The sequence below is a fragment of the Kwoniella newhampshirensis genome, chromosome 4 (assembly GCF_039105145.1).
Source record: "Kwoniella newhampshirensis strain CBS 13917 chromosome 4, whole genome shotgun sequence".
Taxonomy (NCBI): Eukaryota; Fungi; Basidiomycota; class Tremellomycetes; order Tremellales; family Cryptococcaceae; genus Kwoniella; species Kwoniella newhampshirensis.
In genome coordinates, this window is record NC_089958.1 from 645944 (window position 1) to 664605 (window position 18662).

The window sequence follows — 18662 nt, forward strand, 5'->3', positions numbered from 1 at the left end:
GCACGGGTTGCCATCAAGATGGACACTCTGCCTAAGAACGGCGAGTCATCGACAGTTGGATCCCAGAGCAGTCTCCCAAAGGAAGGATCAGTTACTCTATACCTCGTCGATGGGAAAGCTACAGTATGGGATGCGCAAGGTGCGTTGAGAATGTTTCTGCGACAGATTCAAATCCTTGTCTATTGCATGGACGTCCAATGCTCCTCATATACAACTCAATTCGATAGCGAGGTGATTCAAGCGCTGATGCTAATCTCTTCTCCATCACGAAGTCGCCGCCACGCTCCATTGCGTACATCACATATCTGGATTGAGAGCCGGTACCTTACCTGGTGTTTCGCAACAGAATGGGTTCCTAGGACTACCCCTCACCTTGATGCAAGAGGAGACGGCCTACCTAGTAAGACAAGGTACGCTGAATCTCGCTCCGTAGCCAAGTCTCATGTAATTCCTCGCTCCAAAAGCTCGCACGTATACAGGGTGCTTCATAGTGATTGAGGCTGATCATTACATTTCTATCCGGTCCCATAGGTATCGCCCACTTAATCCCACTCTCTCTCAACCCCACCGTCCCCTCGCCATCCGAGATCGCCCAACATACAGCCGCACGCATACAACGAGTCCGATACCTCGAAGATCGAGCTCGGGAGGACGAGTTGGCACGAAGAGCGAATTCGAAAGCTGAATTCGAGAGAGCCGGCGAGAAAGCGAGAGAGAAAAGAGAGGCAAGAGCGAGGGCTAAAGCGGTGAAAGAGAGAGAGAGGGTGGCTCGTGCAGCCCAAGGTGGGGAGGGCGAGGGCGTGCTGATTGAAGAGGAAGCGCTTAAGGGAAGTGGGAAGAAGGAGAAGAAAAATGTGGACAACCAAAAGGAGAAACCTGTGCCATCTACAACGACGACAAAATCGACCACTATTTCGAGTCGGGACGCGATTTCATCAACCACACCGTCACCGGGATATTTCCATACTGTCCCTTCTCATCCTTCACACCCCGCATTTTCCACCGCCACCATCATCACCTCCCTCCCACACCCTCTGTTCCCTTTCCCATCGACACCTCGCGATCGAGCTCTCTTGGGCGTCTTCACGACTCTTCAACATCAAAATTACAGGATGGGTCTCGGACCTCGATTCGGTGGTGAATATCTGATCTATCCAGGCGACTATCTTCGATATCACGCTCATTTCACCAGTCAAGTGATCGTCCGAGATCAATTTATCAGACCGGCAGAGATAGTGGCGTGGGGAAGGTTGGGTACAGGTACGAAAAAAGCCGGTCTCTTATGTTGTTGGGATGATGGGAAACGTGGTGATGACAAATTGGTGGAAAGGATTGAAGACGACGATAAAGCAGAGATTGAGTTCTACAGTCTTGAATGGGCAAACTTTGGATAAGACAGATCACGCCCTCATGCAAAGTCCTTTCTTTCCATTCAAGCAAAGAGATACAGTACATTCTTTTCTTCTCCAGACCAATTTGCAGCTCGCCCACATGGAATGGAAGAACACGCCGAGCACAAATGAAAGGTGGACAGGGGAAGAATGACACCCAGCCTAGCTAAGTGTAGAGGCATACAGGCCGTGCCGTAGAGGGGGAGGGGGGTGATTTAGAGCATGAAAAGGGTATCTATGAGGTGTATAAGAACTTGAGAATCAAATTGTGGCGCGTGTGTAAAGTTTGAGACATGATGAAAAGGACAAGACTAGGACATGATGGACGAAGCGAAGTAAGGGTGTTGGAGTGCTCGTTTGGCTGAATGTGAATGGGCAAACGATAGTCAGTGCATCTTCTGGTTATCAACGCATTGATTTTAGAAGACTACTCACCTGAGATTCGGTGGGCCGGATCATAGATCAGTGATTGGGCTAAAAGATCCAGACCATTCTCGTCCAGTCCTTTAACAGCTCCTTTGAGATCCACCGGGTTCCATTGAGGGAAAGTAGGCTTATAGTCGGGAAGCGACTTGACTCCTGGCCAAACTTCCTCATCAGGGGTACCGAGTACTCTACCAATCACGTGTTTCAGCATAAGAAACCAGATACGAAAGTCCTCGAATGGATCATTCCACTCACCGGAAGATCCTGAAGATCTCATCAATCTCTGAATCACCGGGGAAAAGTGGTTGACGCATAGCCATCTCAGCAAAGATACATCCGACAGACCACATGTCGATAGCGGTAGAGTAATGCCTGGAGCCAAGCAAGACTTCGGGAGCCCGGTACCAAAGAGTGACGACCTGTTCAGGGCGCAATAAAGAGTCAGCTATGCGTCCCGAGATACAAATTGACTACCTTATTTTCTTATAGCTCACCTCGTGGGTATAGGTCCTAAGGGGGATACCAAATGCTCTCGCTAAACCGAAATCTGCGATCTTGAGGTTGCCTTCCTTGTTGATGAGCAGATTTTGAGGCTTGAGGTCTCGGTGGAGGATTCGGTGCGCATGACAGTAGTAAAGACCTTTGATGAGTTGATAGGCAAATTTCTATTTCGAACAGGGCAGATTGGGATCAGCAAGTATCCAGTGAGAGCAGTAAGACAGAGAAGAGTGAGGAGCCGGAAGTGTGAATGTATAGGAGGGGTTCGTGTCGAAAGGACACCCAACACTCACTCTGACCATGTTCGGACCAAGACCGTCTTTGTCCCCAATAGTGTCCATGTACTTCTTCAAGTCCATATCGAGGAATTCGAAAACGAGGTAGAGCTTAGCATCTGAGTGCACGATGTCGAAAAGCCTGCAAATTAAGCGCTATATCAGTCGCTGGAAACGAAGAGAAACACGACTGTGATGTGATGTCCATAGTTTGCCCTCACAGTGGCATCTTTTGTGAAGCACATGGTCTCCAGTACTCTGGCTCCACCAGCATGTTACAAGACCGACACTCACTTGACGATGTTATCATCTTTGCTCAGCTCTTTCAACAGACTGATCTCTCGGATCGACGTTGAGGGGACACCCTCGTCTTCCGCTTCCAACCTGATCTTCTTGAGGGCGACAAAGTTCCCAGTGGTGAGATCTCTGGCTTTATAAACGACTCCATAAGTACCTGCCATGGTGTCAAGATGGTCAGCGTTGATTCTGTTCTGTTCTCACTGGTTGGAAGATGCGATCCAGCATTGAACGGACGGAGAGATATAATACATACCTTCGCCAATCTTCTCCAGCTTGGTGTAGTTGTCCAAGGACATGATGTGGGTACTATTGAATGACTACGAGGAGGACAAAGGCGTCGGGAGTCACTGGGGAGGGTGGGTCTTGCAAAGTTGATTGATTGTTGAATAGCTTTTCGTTCAAGTCAGGTGGTGCTCTTGTCGTTCAATGCTTGTTCCTCGGCAACGTATACTGATTCCGCACAGCTTGTACTTGAGTTTGACGTCCGTCGGTATGCACTGTAGTGATAAGCGAGCTGTTGGAAGACGAGTCAGTCGAAGGGACAGCATGAAATTGACGGTATATAGGAAGAAAGAGAGGGCTTGCTCTGTGTTGCGACACCACCACCACCAACACCACCACCAACAACCATCCAGACCTCGACGCGTCGAAAGAGAAATCCGCCCCTCCCTGGAAACACGTGGGAGTATTTGATCCCGTGCAGAAGTCAAAAACCTCCATCATCCAAGTCCACCTTTGCTTGACGCCTCTCGACATTTGTTATTGAATCGTCTTCACTCGCGCTGTCCCCTCTGTTTCTCAACATCACACTTGACTCATGACAACCCTCTACGCTTGCTCTCATGTGGATTCACCCTTACCTCCGCTACCCCCCTCTTATCCCTCCTCGTCCAGCTCATTCTCTCCGCTGAGCAATCTCTACTTCTGCGAGGAATGCGATGCCATTCGGTGTAATCTCTGTGTGGCCGTAGAGGTCGCGAGTTACTTTTGCCCGAATTGTCTGTTTGACGTCCCCACCGCTAATGTGAGAGCTGATAAGAATCGGTGAGTCGTTGAAAGAGCTTCCAGAATGACTTGCCTGGTCTGAACGAATGAAGCTGATGACTTCTCTGGGCATAGCTGTGCACGGTCATGTTTCTCCTGTCCTCAATGCTCGTCGAGTCTGTCCATACAAGGCACGGACCCGAAGGGAGAAGCGAGCTCATCAGCGACGTTTGCACCTGGTCCACCGTACATCTTGGTCTGCTCCGGGTGTAGGTGGAGCAGTAAAGAGGTCGGATGGGAATTTGAGAAACCGACAGGAATTGCTCGTGCGTCACCGCCTTGAGTTTCCCGGATATATCTCCATTCAAAGCTGATTGATATCGGTCATACAGTACAATCACAAAAGATGAACAGTCTACCGGAGACAATACAATCCGAATATGACGCCCTGAAAGATCACCTCGAACCTTATGTGTCCAATGCTACACCTCCGGTCTCATCGGCTGGAGCAGCTCGGAGACCCTCTCGACATATATCTCAAATGACTCAGATGGCCTCAAAAGCTCTCAATAGAGAGGTGCCAGGCATGTCAGCGATTTCAAGCAGAGTGCGGGGCTCGGGCTCGGTCCTGCGCAAAGACGGGGAGCAGGAGAAAGTGGGGTGGGACGACTTAGGGGAGTATGGAGCCAAAGGAAGTTGGAAGGCTCTAGGTCTTGAAAGAGGCCTGCAAGATGTGGAAACAATGAGAAAACTGGATCACAGCGGTGCAGGAGGATTGGCTACGCTGGAAAGTAGATGGGGCATGAGCTGGGAGCTTGATAAAATGTCAAAGTGAGTCTTCCTTTCTCTTGCTGAGGGAAACCATCATACCGAATCAAAAGCTTATATGCAATCTTTGCGTTTGCAGCGCTATTCTCCCACAGCGCATATCGCTTCAAACCAAGTTGACGAAACGATGTCCGCACCCGAACTGCCGTCATCTTCTCATCCAGCCCGATGTGAAAAGTATACGAATGAAGATCAAGATGGTAGCGATGAATTATCTCCCTCATATCGAAATAGGGCGTAAACGACGGCGGATACTAGGCAGCGATACGCTCGGTTATGTGGACGATTCTCCAACGTCTTCCGAGGAGATAGAACGGCGGAGACGAGAACGACGACGTACGAGAGCTCCCACGGCAAAAGAGGAGGACGAAGAGATGGATAAACCTCTGAGAGCAGGAGAGGTGTACATATACAAACTGGCCTTGACGAACCCGCTGTATGACCCAATTCAGATCCGACTCACCCAACCTCATGGACCGAGAAACGCTCCGCAACCGAACCACCATTTACATATACCAACACAACATTTCACGATAAACGCATTAAAAGATGCATGGGCCTATGACGAAGAGGATGAACAAGACGATCCCGCTTTTGGAGGTAGCGAAGCTGGTGTGAGCGAGGAAGGGACGGTCACAAGTGGTACGGGAACGGGCACAGGAACGCTGAGCAAGAAATCTCGACTGAACGTATTGGCTGGTGGCAGTGTGCGAGAAAAGAGATCCCGTGGAGAGACTGGAGTGGACAAGAAAGGGAATACAAGCGTGGTAGGGCTGGAAGTGGAAGTGTCCTCTGAAGCGAAAGGAAAGGTGGAATTTGACTTGGAGGTGAGGTATACATATAGAGCGGATGAAGTTGTCGAGCAGGTAGACAAGGTGAAAGAAGAGTATAAGACTTTCACGTTTTGGATCAGGGTGAACGTTGGGGTCGTCGTCTGATTTGATCCTTAGCTGTGGCGTTTAGTTATCGTCAGAAAGGGGTACATGCATGCATGTTAATCGTGATTGTGTGAAAAGGTAAATCCTCGCTATCCGGATTGATGTTCGGCAGGTGATGACAATTGTATATACCCTGCAAATGCTGCGCGTGGGATCCGGTCGAGGTCGCGAGTGACAATTGAGAGATCTGCGGCTGTGTTTCCACCAAAGCCACTCGTCCTTCAATCCTGGTACACCACCACGACGACTGCTCCTCGACTTTGTGTTGCTGATAGTGTCATCCTATCACACGTGAACAATGAGGTAGACTGATAGTCAATCCGGCCTGGACTCGACGGGACAGCAGCTCTCAACACCCACTCGTGATCGCAGCCAGTGCTCACGACTACGTCACTCCATCGCTGAATTGACGCTGCTTCACTTGCTACTCCGCCGCACAGACCACCGACGCATCGAGTCGGAAGAGAAGCCCATCCTGTTCCAGCGAAGGCTCACGCGCGAACATATCAAGCCAGGGACGAGTGGACGGCACGATGACATCTTCCGCACCGAGGAACATGCTACCTCGTTCTCCTGCAGGCAACTTCCTGTCAGGAGCGATAGCTACCCCATCAACACAGCATCAACTGGGCGCTCACAGTCAAGAGATTCAAGGGCCAGGACTAAGTGGAGGTGGGACTAGTAGTAGTGGTGGTGGTCAAAGCGATGTCATGGCTCGATCACCCAGCGGTGAGTGATACATACAACACTCTGCTATTTCGTGCCTCCTCCTCCTCCTCCTCCTCCTCCTCTATCCGTCTTTCTTCACATCGTCACGTTTGAGCCAAGCATCAGCTGATCATCTCCAATTTTCACACCGTACAGCTCTGTCCTCTGTCTCATCGTCATCTTTCCCACGTCCTGGTCTCCAACGACGCAGATCCACCGATACTTCCGGTGGTCTAGACTATTATTGGTCCTCACTCGCCGGAGTTGGTGCTTCATCCTCCTCGTCGTCACTCGCTGTGTCTCCCTCACCTAGCTCCGGTCTTGCCGTATCGGCCTCGGCCTCGCCCGCTCCAAGCGTGAAGGGGTTCGACCTGCGAGCTGCGAAGAGCTACGGTAACATTGGAGGGCTCTATTCTCAACAACAGCAGACTGTATCCCCAACTCAGATTGATTTCCCACCATATCCCTTTCCTCAACAACAGCAACAGCAAACGTCAGAACGAACACCTCGCCTACCTCAGATGGACGGGTCAGGTTCGCCTCCCTCCAGCCACAACAACACTACTCGACAGCTCAACATCCCTGAAAATCCGAATAGACCATCATTACGAGACGATATCAGTCCAGGAGGATGGTCCGAGTCTAGCAAATACTCCACGCATGACAGTAGTACGGCTCCTAATAGCGCTATCAATAACAAATTTCCTTCTAGTCGCCCATACCCGTTCGACCGGGGTAATTCGAGTGGGTCGTCTAGTGATAGTGCCTATTCACCTGTAGATTATCGAGCGCAGCTACCACTCGGCGAGATGGATCTAGATACAGCAGCAGAAGAGTTAAGGAGAGGTCTGCTTGACCCTTCCCTTCAACCCAGCTGGGAGGTCAGATCAAGTGTAAATTCAGCTTCGACAACGATTCCTGCCCTTAACAATGCCAAGTTTGACAACGGGGAATTGCAGGAATCGGACGAGAGTCTACATCGCACGCCGATGGCTTCTGCATTCCAAGAGAGACCAGATATACGACCACCTCAGTTCGATTTCAGTCACAAAAAGCAACAATTGGTTTCACCTTCCGAAACAGGGTCAGACTCAGCGCAAGCAACGCCAAATCAACTCTTGGAAGCCAGATCAGCAGGCAAAGGAAGCTACTACACGCCTACCACAGCTCATCAGCTCAACTTCGCGGAACGACCACCATCTGCCACCTCGTTGACTCAAGATGCACCGAGGAGCGCGCCGGCTTGGAAGAGTGAATTTGGAGAACTCAACAAGGACGATGAAGACGAAGAGGATGATGAAGACACGTTGAAAGGTCGGAATAAGAGGAGCACCTTGCCCGCGATCTCATCAACCAGTAGCGGAGCAATTGTCGAGGCGATGTTGTCCCCGAGCCAGGACGAATTATTGTCACCAGATAGATATGCGCGAGCAGGCACTCCAACTGGTGAAAAAGGAAATGCGAGGAGAACTCCTAGTCCTAATAAGAGTCCTGAACCTCCTCCCAGAAGCACTCGTCGTGCCCAGTGAGTGCACTGCTGCAGACGTAGATTGCCGAAAGCTGATTTTTCGCCTCAGATATGTCGCTCCTTCCATGGACCCAAATATTTCGGCGGCTTCCTCTCCCGCATCTTTTGTACAAACTTTGCCAGTCATCACTCATACACCCAACTCTCCCATGCCTTCTCCCGACCGCAGTAAAGCTCAGCCGCACCGACCAGATCGATCGCCAGATAGGCAGCATCAACCTACACTTTCTTCACCCTCATTCCCGTCCTCGGCGTCTATCAGTGATCTCACCGACATGCTGGGCGGTGCAATCGATGCGATTGGTCTGATCGATTCGAGAGATACGCCACCTCCGACAATTGCTGAACCGAGTAAAAAGGAGAAACCGAATATGACGATCAAAGTAGGAAGTTTGCAGCCTGCAGCGGAATTACATGACAGAGGACCAATTACACCAACGTCGTTACCCATGAGGGGCGCTTCTCTCCCTGGGTCGTCACCTTTGCCCAACAATTCAGCTAGCTCTCAAGCAAAAGCACAATCACAACCACAGTCGGAACCACAAGTGCCCGTGTATACAAGACGATCAACGCAACCAGAGCTGGTGCACAAGACATCCTCCCTGTTCTCCAAAGATTCGTCGTCACAAGCTCATGTCCAGTCGCCAACCACTACTATGACAACGACGACACTATCGATTTCTGCTAGACCTTGGCCTGCAGCGATGCTTTATGGTAACATCAAAAGCATGAAACACTCAGGAGATAGGGCGAGAGGTTATGCGAGGGCCATAAATGAATTGGCGAGATCAGAATCGGGATTGAGGGAGTGGTGTGCTGCCTCTGGTGAGCGTCCCATTCAGTCTCCCTGTCTAGGGTGATTTTGCTTCGGGAAGGCTGATGATACTATATGTCAACCAGCTGCTCAAGCGCATCGTCCTATGGGTCGACCACCGGCGAGGAAAGGTGGGGCAGCTGCTCTGGGCGTACGCGCCAACAGCGTTCCCAGTGCAATCCCGCTGCCGCATCAACAACCATCATTCTACGATCCCAGTCCACATCCTCGGAACATATCGTCCGGCTCTGAATTCCCCATGCGAGCCGACTCTTATGCTGCTAGGGAGATCTCACAGCGAGTCATCGATCCGGCGGATCAACCCACTGCTTTGCCTCCAAACTTGCCGTACCCTCAACTTCAAGCTCAGCTCAACTATTCGTATACCGGCACTGGCGGTGGTGGCCTGAAACCTTCACAGTCAATGCAGTCGGTTTCCAGTTTCGCTTCATCGAAAAAAGGTTTCTTTTCAGCCATCGGAAGACGAGGAAGCGGGAAGAAGGAAAGTCTATCGCTTGGGCCTCCGGGTGGTATCGGTTATTCGGCAACAAACAAGAAGGATGTGAGAGGATTACCTATTTCAGGACCCAGGTCTGCTAGTCCTCAATATCATAATTCTCTGTCTGTGGATGGTGGACCTAGTCCTGGAGCTAGTGGGAGCGGAAGTGGACATTCCAGTCCTGGCTATCAGCAATCTCAAGCATCAAGAGGTCAATCGTCTATCTCGTCAGCGCCTATGGGTCCTAGAGGCCCCAGACCAAGTGGCGGAGGAGCAGGAGGGAGATCATATACCCCTCCCCCTCCTCCGAATATCAATCACGGTGATAACGCAACGGGAAGAGCGAGTCTGGACACGAGTTTAGCGAGGATGATCCCGTCCTCCAGGACTACGAGAGGTTCTCTCGATAGCGCCAGAACTGTACCGCCCCCCATGGGCGGAAATCGTAGTGGTATTTCCGGCCTTGGTACTGAGAAAATAGGGATGAATACACCGACACCGAGAGAAGAGGAAGTGAGACATATGGCAGATATTTTGCCTCATGTGGAGAGATCGGTTCTGAGAGCGTATCTTAGAAGATATGGGGATGCAATGCAAGCGATTGGGTGAGTGTGGTACTCTAAATTACATTCACTATGTATCATGTAAAGACTTGAGCTGATGAGAACTCGTCCCGCAGAGCGTACTTGGAAGATGAAAAGAACGGTACAATCTTGCGATGATTGGAGGAGGTGATATAAAACAGAGAGGGTCAACGAATTGACTGTGTCTTGACGATGATGAGGACATTTGTTTGTTATATTATTGGAATCCTGGTTCATTGTCATGTAGCGCATCCGACGATGATCGTCATGATAAGTTCAGGAAACATGCATAAATATATCATAATGTGCGTCTCTCGACCCCAGCCCTTTCTCCTCTTGTCTGCTCAGTGTCCATGCACCAAGCAGCTCCGACAGAATCGCACTTTGCAACCCATTCAACGGGCCCCGTCCACATCCACCGTTCCGCGTCATCCTACTCTGCCTTGCTCAGGACGAGAACTGCGCGACGAGATACTGACTGACAGACGTTGGCGACAGTGGTGCTCCCAAATCCGTGATAATGAAATCTATGAGATCCGGAGTAGTCACATCCACCATCGGATTTATGTTTTCCATCTCTTTCGTCATTTCGATCCTCGAATAACCTTTGCCACTGCCCGTCAATCCGTTCCCACCACTTTCGACACTTCCGAAACTGGGTGGTGTGGCAGGTGCGATCGGACTTCTCGATTGGGGAGTCGAGCTATTCGGTCTGGAGAGACTGGTGGGTGGATGCCATGCTTGCGATAAGGCGGGAATCAGGGAAGGGAATTCTAGTGGGATAGCAGGTCGAGAATCAGATGAAGGGATGGGTAAATCGGTTTGGGAGAGTGGATAATATCGTAGGAATTTGTAGGACTCGGCAAGGGCGTAGAATGGTTTTTGCATGGATTTGGCAACGAGAGCGACTTGGTATGTGCCGACAGAAGATACAAGACCCTATCATCGATATTGTTGTCAGCGAAAGATCAACTTTGCACATATAGACATGACGAGGAACAATGGGAGATCAAAACAGAAGTTATGAACCAGGTGAAAAGCAGCACTTACACCGCTTTCGACAACAGCTTCTGATCCGACGAGTATCATGTCCACGCGTTCCATCACATATGCGACGGCGCTGTCGAGGACAACGGTACACGGGATTCCGTGAGCAGTGAGCACTTGATGTGTACGCATTCTGATGTCATTCGTCAGCTTGAGCGGGTCCATTTTGGTCTTCAAGCTCACCCAAGACAGGTTGGACGAGCCTCTGACGAGATGGAACAACGATGGTCAGCGCTGTCTGGCCTTTGTCGATCATTCTCAGCTCACCAGTCACATATACTCGTATTCTCTTGTGTTGCTTATGAGCTCGAAGAATAGTTTGGATTACAGTCCTTGAATAACTGTGGGTGAGGATCTGTTCGACAAGCCAAAACATGGTATCGTCAGCTATTGGAGCGAGATTCTCAAACACACAGGAAGCTGAACTCACGACACAATCATCACGAAGGAATCCAACGGCCAGCTCTGCGATTTTCTCTCGGCACTGAGGAGCTGTGATGGCGCAGAATGATCGACCTTGGGAGATCAATGTTCGTTTGTATGCGGGGAAGTCCTGCAAATGAAGCAGGAAGTTCAATACGAATGGCTTGACCGAGGCAGAGAAGTACCCAATTCGCGCCGATTTGCGCTGCGTGACAAGACAGAGGAAAACTCACCTCTCCACCGCCTGACAACGCGAAGAATCTCTCCCAGAGTTGACATCCCGCTCTGACACCCAAACTCGTCTGAGTGTTGATGAGTGTCTTTCGACCCAATGTAAGTTCAGATGCAAGACCTGTGACCGTGGATGCTGTATTTCATGACACTACATCAGCGAGAGTTCCATCCCTCTCAATTTAATGAGGTACTGACCGGTTGAAGCTTCGATCAACTCGACTAAAGCGAGGATAGCAGCAATAGGATGAGGGACCTAGATCAACAGAGCTACTGTCAACAGATCTGTCCCCTACTTCAATCTCTTCTTGTGATGATTTCTCTTGCGGATTTAACAGGTGACAAACCTTTTCATCCTCTATCGCTCTTTTGTAAGCTGCAATGACGTCGAAACTCCTGGGCGAGCTGACCCCTTTTGAACCAGAACCGGAAGGGGTTGCCGTACGAGCTACACCATGTGTGGAAGGCGCGGGCGAGAGCGAGAGTGGACTGGCTACACTCATATTGCGTTGAGGCTCAGTCGCTTGATCGATCCCGTGTGGTGGCCAAGCCAGATAAGAGTGTTGAAGCAGGGAGTGTAGTGGGAAGATGATAAGTGAAAGAGATGAAGATTGAACGGATTTGGGAAATTGAGTTAAAGTGGAGGAAGTTCAGATTTCGAAGGAAGCCGATTAGAATGTCGATACGATGATGTTGTCGATCCTGCACCTCTATCCACTCCACATTTTCTGATTGCCATAAACGCAATCGTGAGGATGACCAGACTCTTCCCAGCACAGCTCGTACGGAGTGCCATCGTGTCTCGCTCCACGCTCACTTCTCGCCGGGCCTTCGTCATACCAGCTCAGGCTCTCCCAAACTCACCCCCTCCACCTCACCCTGCCGCATCTCGACGATATCAATCTACCATTCCACCCAATAGAGATGCACCAAATACACCTCCTTCAGCTTCGGCGGCTGGAGTGGCAGGCACGAATCCCGAAGCCGACGGTCCGGCTTGGCGCAAGGGTCTGAGGGTGTCTTGGATCTTCAGCGGTTTGATAGGTTTCGGAGCTCTGGTAACGATCTATGGTCTGTGAGTACTGGCTTCTCCCAACAATCGTGGCATCCGTGATATGGATCGATTTGATCAAGCTGATGCTTCCCAACAGACTCGAGTTCTACTCTACACTTACGACATGGCCCAAAGCTGTCCGAAAACCACTGCGAGCTGCTCTGAAGGCAAAACTGAGACAAGACTACAATAGAGCCGAAGCATTCTTCCGAGAGTAAGTGGTTGACCCTTACACATAGTCTGCCGACGAGACCTCAGGTCTGGCTTCACTCCTACTGCGTTCCCCATTCCCGTCGCTTTGCACTGTAATCCGCAACTACTGAGCTAATCATCCATCGGCGGGCAGAGCTCTATCCACCGCTCTCGAGATCGGTCAACATGAGCTTCAGCCCGATCCTTTACGCAAGATCTCAGGTATATACGTCGAATTGGCCAATGTCCTCGAGATCAAAGGACAACGCGTAGCAGCGTTCACCGAGCTCCAAAAGTCGCTTGACATGTTCGGACCTGATCCGCTCGGCCAACTTGCTGACACATCAGCAACCTCGAGTCTGAGTTCCTCCGTGGGCAAAGGTGTAGGAGGATGGGTGGGCAAAGGATATGTCCTCAGTGACAAAGACCATATTCGATCTATCGGCTTGTATCAGAAACTGGGTCAACTGGCTCTCGAAATTGGCTCTGCTTCACGACTACCTTCCTTACCATCTGATCTCGCTCCTCGATTCAAATCATGGGACGATGCCGCCGAACAATATCTCTCGTCAGCTCTGACGGCAATGCTTCGTCTAGGTCTCAATGCCACCATCACCACCAATTCCAGTGGAGGTGGCCAAGTGATCTTGGGCAGAGATATCAATCTACCGGACTCGCCCGAATCTACAGAAGAAGATGCTCAGGAAGGTGGAAGAGTAGACAAGCGGGGACTGGGAATGACGATGGAGTCGCTCTCAGAGGTCTATGCGAGGAAGGGTCAGTTTGATATGGCGGCGCAGTTACTTTTACAAGCGACTTCGTTGTTGTTGCCTCCAGGAAGTAAGGAGACCCCACCGTTGAGGGATAGATGTCAAGGTGAGTCAAGCAGGGCGGGAGTGAAGTGAGGGTCAGCGCTGACTCCTGTTTCATATCCAGCTGCTATGGTATGTCATCACGAAGCTTCACTATCTCCCGATGATGGTTTCACTTCTTGCCCTCGTCGTCTTCGTCTCCACCTCTGACCACACTCGACCTAATATCTGACCGTTGACCAACGCAGAGCTGACACTTTTGACTTTTCCCTTCAGCTGATGACGACCATCTCATCTCACGCCCTTCACCCCCATCCTCCCAGTACTAAGGCGCTCAAAATCTCCAAATCATGGTCACTCCGCTCGCTCCAGCTCTCCCTAGAAGCGCTTGCCGAGGGTCAACAAGGAGGATTGTCTAGCGTCAATGACAGTCCGGCAGGGGCTGCTTTGGGTGTATGTATGCGCGCGAAAGCTGTTGGACTGCATAACTTGGGGATGTTGGCAGAGGTGGGTTTTTCCCGTTAGACTTAGCTCGTTCGCTTGAAAGCGTCCATTGCATAAGATAAGCGTAAGCCAGACGGGTAGACGGAAGAGCTTAGAGGACCATTGGAGCCATGACAAATGGTTGCTCGTGCTGATTACATGAATCACAGATGGAAAACGATTCTTCCGCCGCCCTCAACTACTTCAATAAATCCTTATTAGCTTCACGCGAAACTGGTTTCGTCGAGGGCAAGAGAGAAGCCATGTCTGCTATACGTCGAATTCAAGGCGTGCGAGGTGATTCTGTGGATCAATAAGGAGGCATAATCATCATGAATGCATTATCATCAAGATCGTCAACGTGATGTAGATTGAAGATCACTTTCGTTACAGTACTAGTCGTATTTACGTTACAACTTTTGCCCGACATGCAGCTCGCGCAAGCGGTATCGTCAAACATGGTATGCAAGCTTGATTCTTCGATTGCTGAAAGCTCCACCTCCTAAGTCCTCTCTAAGAACCCAATATCAAAAGCACCCATCGTCCGTCTCTGGACCGGGTACACCCATGTACTTTCCCTCAGTATGGCGATCAGTCTCGAACACACGTCCCGGGAATAAGAGAGAGTTTCCACCTGTCCTCCCGGTCCGAAACCAGGTAGATTCTCCGAGCTAGTATTGCGTCGATGAATCCATCAGCCACTGGCTCTGAGTCTCACGATCTCAACTCACCTGACATTGTTCGACAAATCAACAATTTTGTACATGACCTTGGCAGCCCTTAGAACTTTGCTCTCGCCGAGAGAATGCGATGGAGCAACTCCCATCCCGACTGAACTCGCCAGAGATGATCTTCGAGATCTGCTAGACCTTCGATCTTGTCCCTTGTCCGATATGGAGAATGACGCCCGCAGAGGTGATGATGAGGGCGTAGCTTTGGATTTAGGGTACGATAATCGGATGGAGGGGTTGAACAGCCATATCTGCGGTCGTCCGAAATCAGCGACAATTTCGGAATAGAGAATTCGATCGCGAACCAAAATAGCCTGAGACGACGGCTGAGCAGTTTAGAACGACTCCACTCACATAAACACGCGCATCCCCACTCTCGTCTTCGGCGATGACAAATCGATAGCTAGCATGTGCTTGGGCCAGTTCCAGCATGTCTGAAATCACAAACACAGAGAGCGGAAATCGGACAGGTCTGGAAAATCTATCTTGTAAGCGAATAGCTTGCGAGCAGAAATTTGCCTCATCAACCAGTGAAAGGTTGTTGGCTACACACGAAAGACTCACATGACAATTTCGCTACTGTCATTTGTTGACTGATGTCCATCCTTGAGGAGAGATATGGCCCACTTCGACAATTTGATGGTCCCTTGGCCTGGCTTCTCGTCTCTTGATCGCTGCTTGCCGACTACCTCTCCGCACCGACACAAAAGTGTGTTCCAGGTTTCAGACTGTATAAGATTAGCCCTGATGTCAGCCCAAAGCCTAATGTGATCCATCGATGAACATCACAAAGTCAGTAGCTGGCGGCCCAAGGAAGGGAGAGATGAAAGAATGTTTGTCGCCTAAAGAGTAGCCACCGCTCGATTTTGCTTTACGAGACAAAGGTTTGATCTTCCCGAGGCACCTCAAGAGTGTTTTTCGATATTGGACTTTTGTATCAGCCAAAAGAGTGATTTGAGTCACTCCCGTCCCACGTCTCCATAGCGTCCTCGCCTGCAGAGGAGAGGCAAAACTGACAAGAGCTTCGTACTCTTTCTGTTGGGTCTGGACGATATGGAGAGGATGTGAGACCGTCAATTGTGATGACGATGGCCTTCTTGTGGCCCGTGAGGTAACGTTGACGAGGATCTCGCTGTGAGAAGATCGACGAAAGGTAACTTACCTTGACACTGGCGTCTACTATGAGATTGCTCATGCTTGCCTTGTCCCCTTCAATCAATAGATAGCTTCCACCGACCAAGACACCTCCATCCCTGGGCCAAAAGCCCAGCTTGGTCTTTTCAGCCAAACCCTTCGTGAAAGCTGGATCATCATGACACATCCAGATCTCTATCATTTCTGCCCAGTGTTCCGATGGCAAATCCTTGTAACCCGCTTCTCCCTGGGCAGAGGCGTGACTGACATTGGCAAACTCGCGATCGCAGATCGTACAGCAGATCGATCTGGGCTGAAGAGTGCGGAGGTCGGTAGCAGAGAGGGCGTGAGTAGGTGCAATCGTAACGTTTGCTGGCGGGGTAGGCAGAGCGGAAAGCCTAGCTTCCAGATGGTCAGAGCGGGGCACGAATGAGACAGCTTGACAGGATGAGACCGGCACCGGTAGGACGACTCGATGACTGAAGGAAGGATCGTTCGTTGACATGACGACGGCTTGACGCTCAACGTCCGTCGCAGTCGTTCGGGGTGTTTCAAGCACTAAGTCAAGATTGGAAACCAGACCTGGACCGTAAAGGATGACTTGGACAGTGCGAAGATGTTCCTGGTGCTCAGCGACATATGAGACGTTGCTGTCATCTATACCGGTCACATGTTAGCTGACTGACTTCTGCATGTGACGTGGTGACTCACCCAGGCCAGCACTTGCCTTCGATCCTAGGTGGGAGCTTCCTCTCCTTATCAGCCCGGCAAGTCTTCGAGAGGCCTTCGGTGGCGCACTGAGTCGCTGCCCGTCAATCAGTGGCACAGAATTGGATCTGGATCTGTTCACACCTTGAGCATCATTTTGGATTGTCCGATCATCTAACGACCCTTTTCGACCGGTGAAAAAGTCCTCGAGGGTGACAAACTCAGAAGGGACTTCTCCATCCACTGTCGACTGTCTTCTGAGGGCAGGAGGTAGAGAATCTTGATTCTGCAGCCGACCCGACGAAGAATAGTCCATCAAGCTATCGATAAGACTTGATCGCTTTTCTTGCAATTTGTCTTCGATGGAGAGCGGATATTCTTGACTCTCCAAACGGCTGGCTCGAGTGCGAACGGGGATCTCGTTCAGGAACGCTTCACGCTGGAGGAAATACAATCTTTATTGTCAATTTTGTAAAGAAGAGGGCATCGTTGGTGGGCTCACCTTATCCAGCCACAAAGCAACACGATCTCCTCGAGGAAAGTCGGCATCCTGTCCATTCAGTCTCCCTTCTGCTGAGTGCTCAACAAGGTCCCTCAAGAAATCATCTCGCTGTGAAGAGGTATCAGTATAGTCCCTTGCTTGATACTGGAAATTGTCCTTGAACTCACGTTTCTCAGATCTCTCGCTCGTGCCAGATCAGCGTTGACCGTTCCCGTGGCTGAGTCTTGATCTTCCATCCGCCCATTTTCAGTCTGTGCTACCAAGCGATCCAGGAATCTCTCCCTCTGTGACGGACCATACACGTCAACCCGGGCTTTACTAGGTCGGAAAGTAGCTCAACTCACACTTCTGCTGTTCCACTCCTCGCCGTCCACTTTTTGGCCGATCTCTCCCCCCTTGCCGTGCGTACGTTCAATCAACTTCCAGATCTCTTCGAGCTCCTTCATCTTCAATCTGTCCATCCGTATCTTTTCCGCCTTATTCAGGGTAGTATCTTGTTCCATCATACCATCGTGTCCCGACCGACGCTCAGGTAGATTCGAATCTGAGTGGAAGCCTCGAGACTCGACCCGTTGATCGTTGTATTGAGGAGCTACAGAATACAATCGTTCGATTGCAGAGGTGACTGCATCGAGATCGTGCAACATTTTCTCCCTCTGGGCAGGGTGTGGGGTTAATGCGAGTGATGACCGATCTTGATCCTTTCCATCCTCCTTTGGTTCTTCAAGCCGCTCACTCTGCCCTTTGTCTCCTGATGGAGCACCGACCTCTGTATCTTCCAACTCTTGATATTCTGGTAGATTATGATGACCCTCTACTTCTACACTTCTGTTTCCATCGGTCGGATGATCATGATGCTGTTCGTAGCTGGGTGGATCTTCCGCACTCCTACTCCGTCCTCTAGCGAGTTCCGTGACCGCATGACTCAGAGACTCCAGTCTTGCCCAAGCCAATTTCTCCCGAACAGCACTGATGGTCGGATGTATCCTCGCTATCCTCGACGATGATGATGATGGTGTCGCTTCCTCAGCTTCATTGCGTGCTGATTGGAGACTGCTTAGATGTCCCGCAAGAGTGTCGAGAGTTGTTTCTTCTCCTGTTGGAGCGGCGGTCTGAGATGACGCAGTTAAGGGTACAGGAAGAGGTGGTTGGGACAGGTCAGGCGATGGAAGCATCAGATCTTCAAGCTGATAAGTCACTTGAAGCAATTCGGTCAAAGCGCCCGCTAGTTGTGATTGATATTGTGCATCGGACGCCGAAACGACGAATGTCGGTGTTTCGTCAGAAGGAAGAAGAGATGTGAGAGCCTGCACGCATGACGTCTGGACAGACGAGAGATGTTGCCTGATTTGCTATTCGATCATGCTTTATGAGCTCGAAGTAGATGGGGGCGAGGCAAAAGGGAGAGGAAGTACATACCTTTGACTGAGCAGACGTTGAAGGAGGAGCTATCAATTCGGTAGGAAACGGTGTAGGAGGTGCAGGGAGATCATCGGTGTCTTCGAAATTCTTCGATGTGGACTGAGACATGAACTGGTTTCGATCGTGTTCCGGACGGACAGCTTCCATCAC

At 50.6% G+C, this 18662-nt stretch overlaps 7 protein-coding genes across 7 annotated transcripts; 4 read left to right on the plus strand and 3 right to left on the minus strand.

Moving 5' to 3' along the window:
• Positions 1-18: 18 nt before the first annotated feature.
• IAR55_002225 (uncharacterized protein) lies at positions 19-1394 on the plus strand (the record flags this gene model as incomplete). The annotated part of the gene is made up of 3 exons (XM_066945342.1): positions 19-139; positions 273-410; positions 532-1394. 3 exons carry the CDS (start codon positions 19-21, stop codon positions 1392-1394), a joined length of 1122 nt encoding a protein of 373 aa, XP_066804031.1.
• Positions 1395-1702: 308 nt separating this feature from the next.
• IAR55_002226 (cyclin-dependent kinase 1) lies at positions 1703-3186 on the minus strand (the record flags this gene model as incomplete). Its single annotated transcript, XM_066945343.1, has 7 exons — positions 1703-1752; positions 1827-2005; positions 2073-2236; positions 2312-2482; positions 2609-2732; positions 2885-3044; positions 3144-3186. 7 exons carry the CDS (start codon positions 3184-3186, stop codon positions 1703-1705), a joined length of 891 nt encoding a protein of 296 aa, XP_066804032.1.
• Positions 3187-3707: 521 nt separating this feature from the next.
• IAR55_002227 (uncharacterized protein) lies at positions 3708-5640 on the plus strand (the record flags this gene model as incomplete). The annotated part of the gene is made up of 4 exons (XM_066945344.1): positions 3708-3934; positions 4010-4200; positions 4267-4705; positions 4782-5640. The coding sequence occupies 4 exons, from the start codon at positions 3708-3710 to the stop codon at positions 5638-5640; spliced, it is 1716 nt and encodes a 571-aa protein (XP_066804033.1).
• Positions 5641-6173: 533 nt separating this feature from the next.
• IAR55_002228 (uncharacterized protein) lies at positions 6174-9911 on the plus strand (the record flags this gene model as incomplete). The annotated part of the gene is made up of 5 exons (XM_066945345.1): positions 6174-6369; positions 6505-7873; positions 7926-8701; positions 8777-9794; positions 9869-9911. 5 exons carry the CDS (start codon positions 6174-6176, stop codon positions 9909-9911), a joined length of 3402 nt encoding a protein of 1133 aa, XP_066804034.1.
• A 309-nt stretch (positions 9912-10220) lies between these two features.
• Positions 10221-11977, minus strand: IAR55_002229 (uncharacterized protein; the record flags this gene model as incomplete). Its single annotated transcript, XM_066945346.1, has 8 exons — positions 10221-10712; positions 10824-10953; positions 11004-11025; positions 11088-11175; positions 11251-11373; positions 11477-11610; positions 11673-11730; positions 11822-11977. 8 exons carry the CDS (start codon positions 11975-11977, stop codon positions 10221-10223), a joined length of 1203 nt encoding a protein of 400 aa, XP_066804035.1.
• A 252-nt stretch (positions 11978-12229) lies between these two features.
• Positions 12230-14332, plus strand: IAR55_002230 (uncharacterized protein; the record flags this gene model as incomplete). The annotated part of the gene is made up of 6 exons (XM_066945347.1): positions 12230-12549; positions 12626-12742; positions 12875-13596; positions 13657-13664; positions 13809-14039; positions 14186-14332. The coding sequence occupies 6 exons, from the start codon at positions 12230-12232 to the stop codon at positions 14330-14332; spliced, it is 1545 nt and encodes a 514-aa protein (XP_066804036.1).
• Positions 14333-14517: 185 nt separating this feature from the next.
• On the minus strand, positions 14518-18659 carry IAR55_002231 (uncharacterized protein; the record flags this gene model as incomplete). Its single annotated transcript, XM_066945348.1, has 10 exons — positions 14518-14686; positions 14747-14997; positions 15101-15218; positions 15311-15474; positions 15909-16537; positions 16592-17027; positions 17091-17198; positions 17258-17374; positions 17435-18442; positions 18510-18659. 10 exons carry the CDS (start codon positions 18657-18659, stop codon positions 14518-14520), a joined length of 3150 nt encoding a protein of 1049 aa, XP_066804037.1.
• Between the last annotated feature and the right edge of the window lie 3 nt (positions 18660-18662).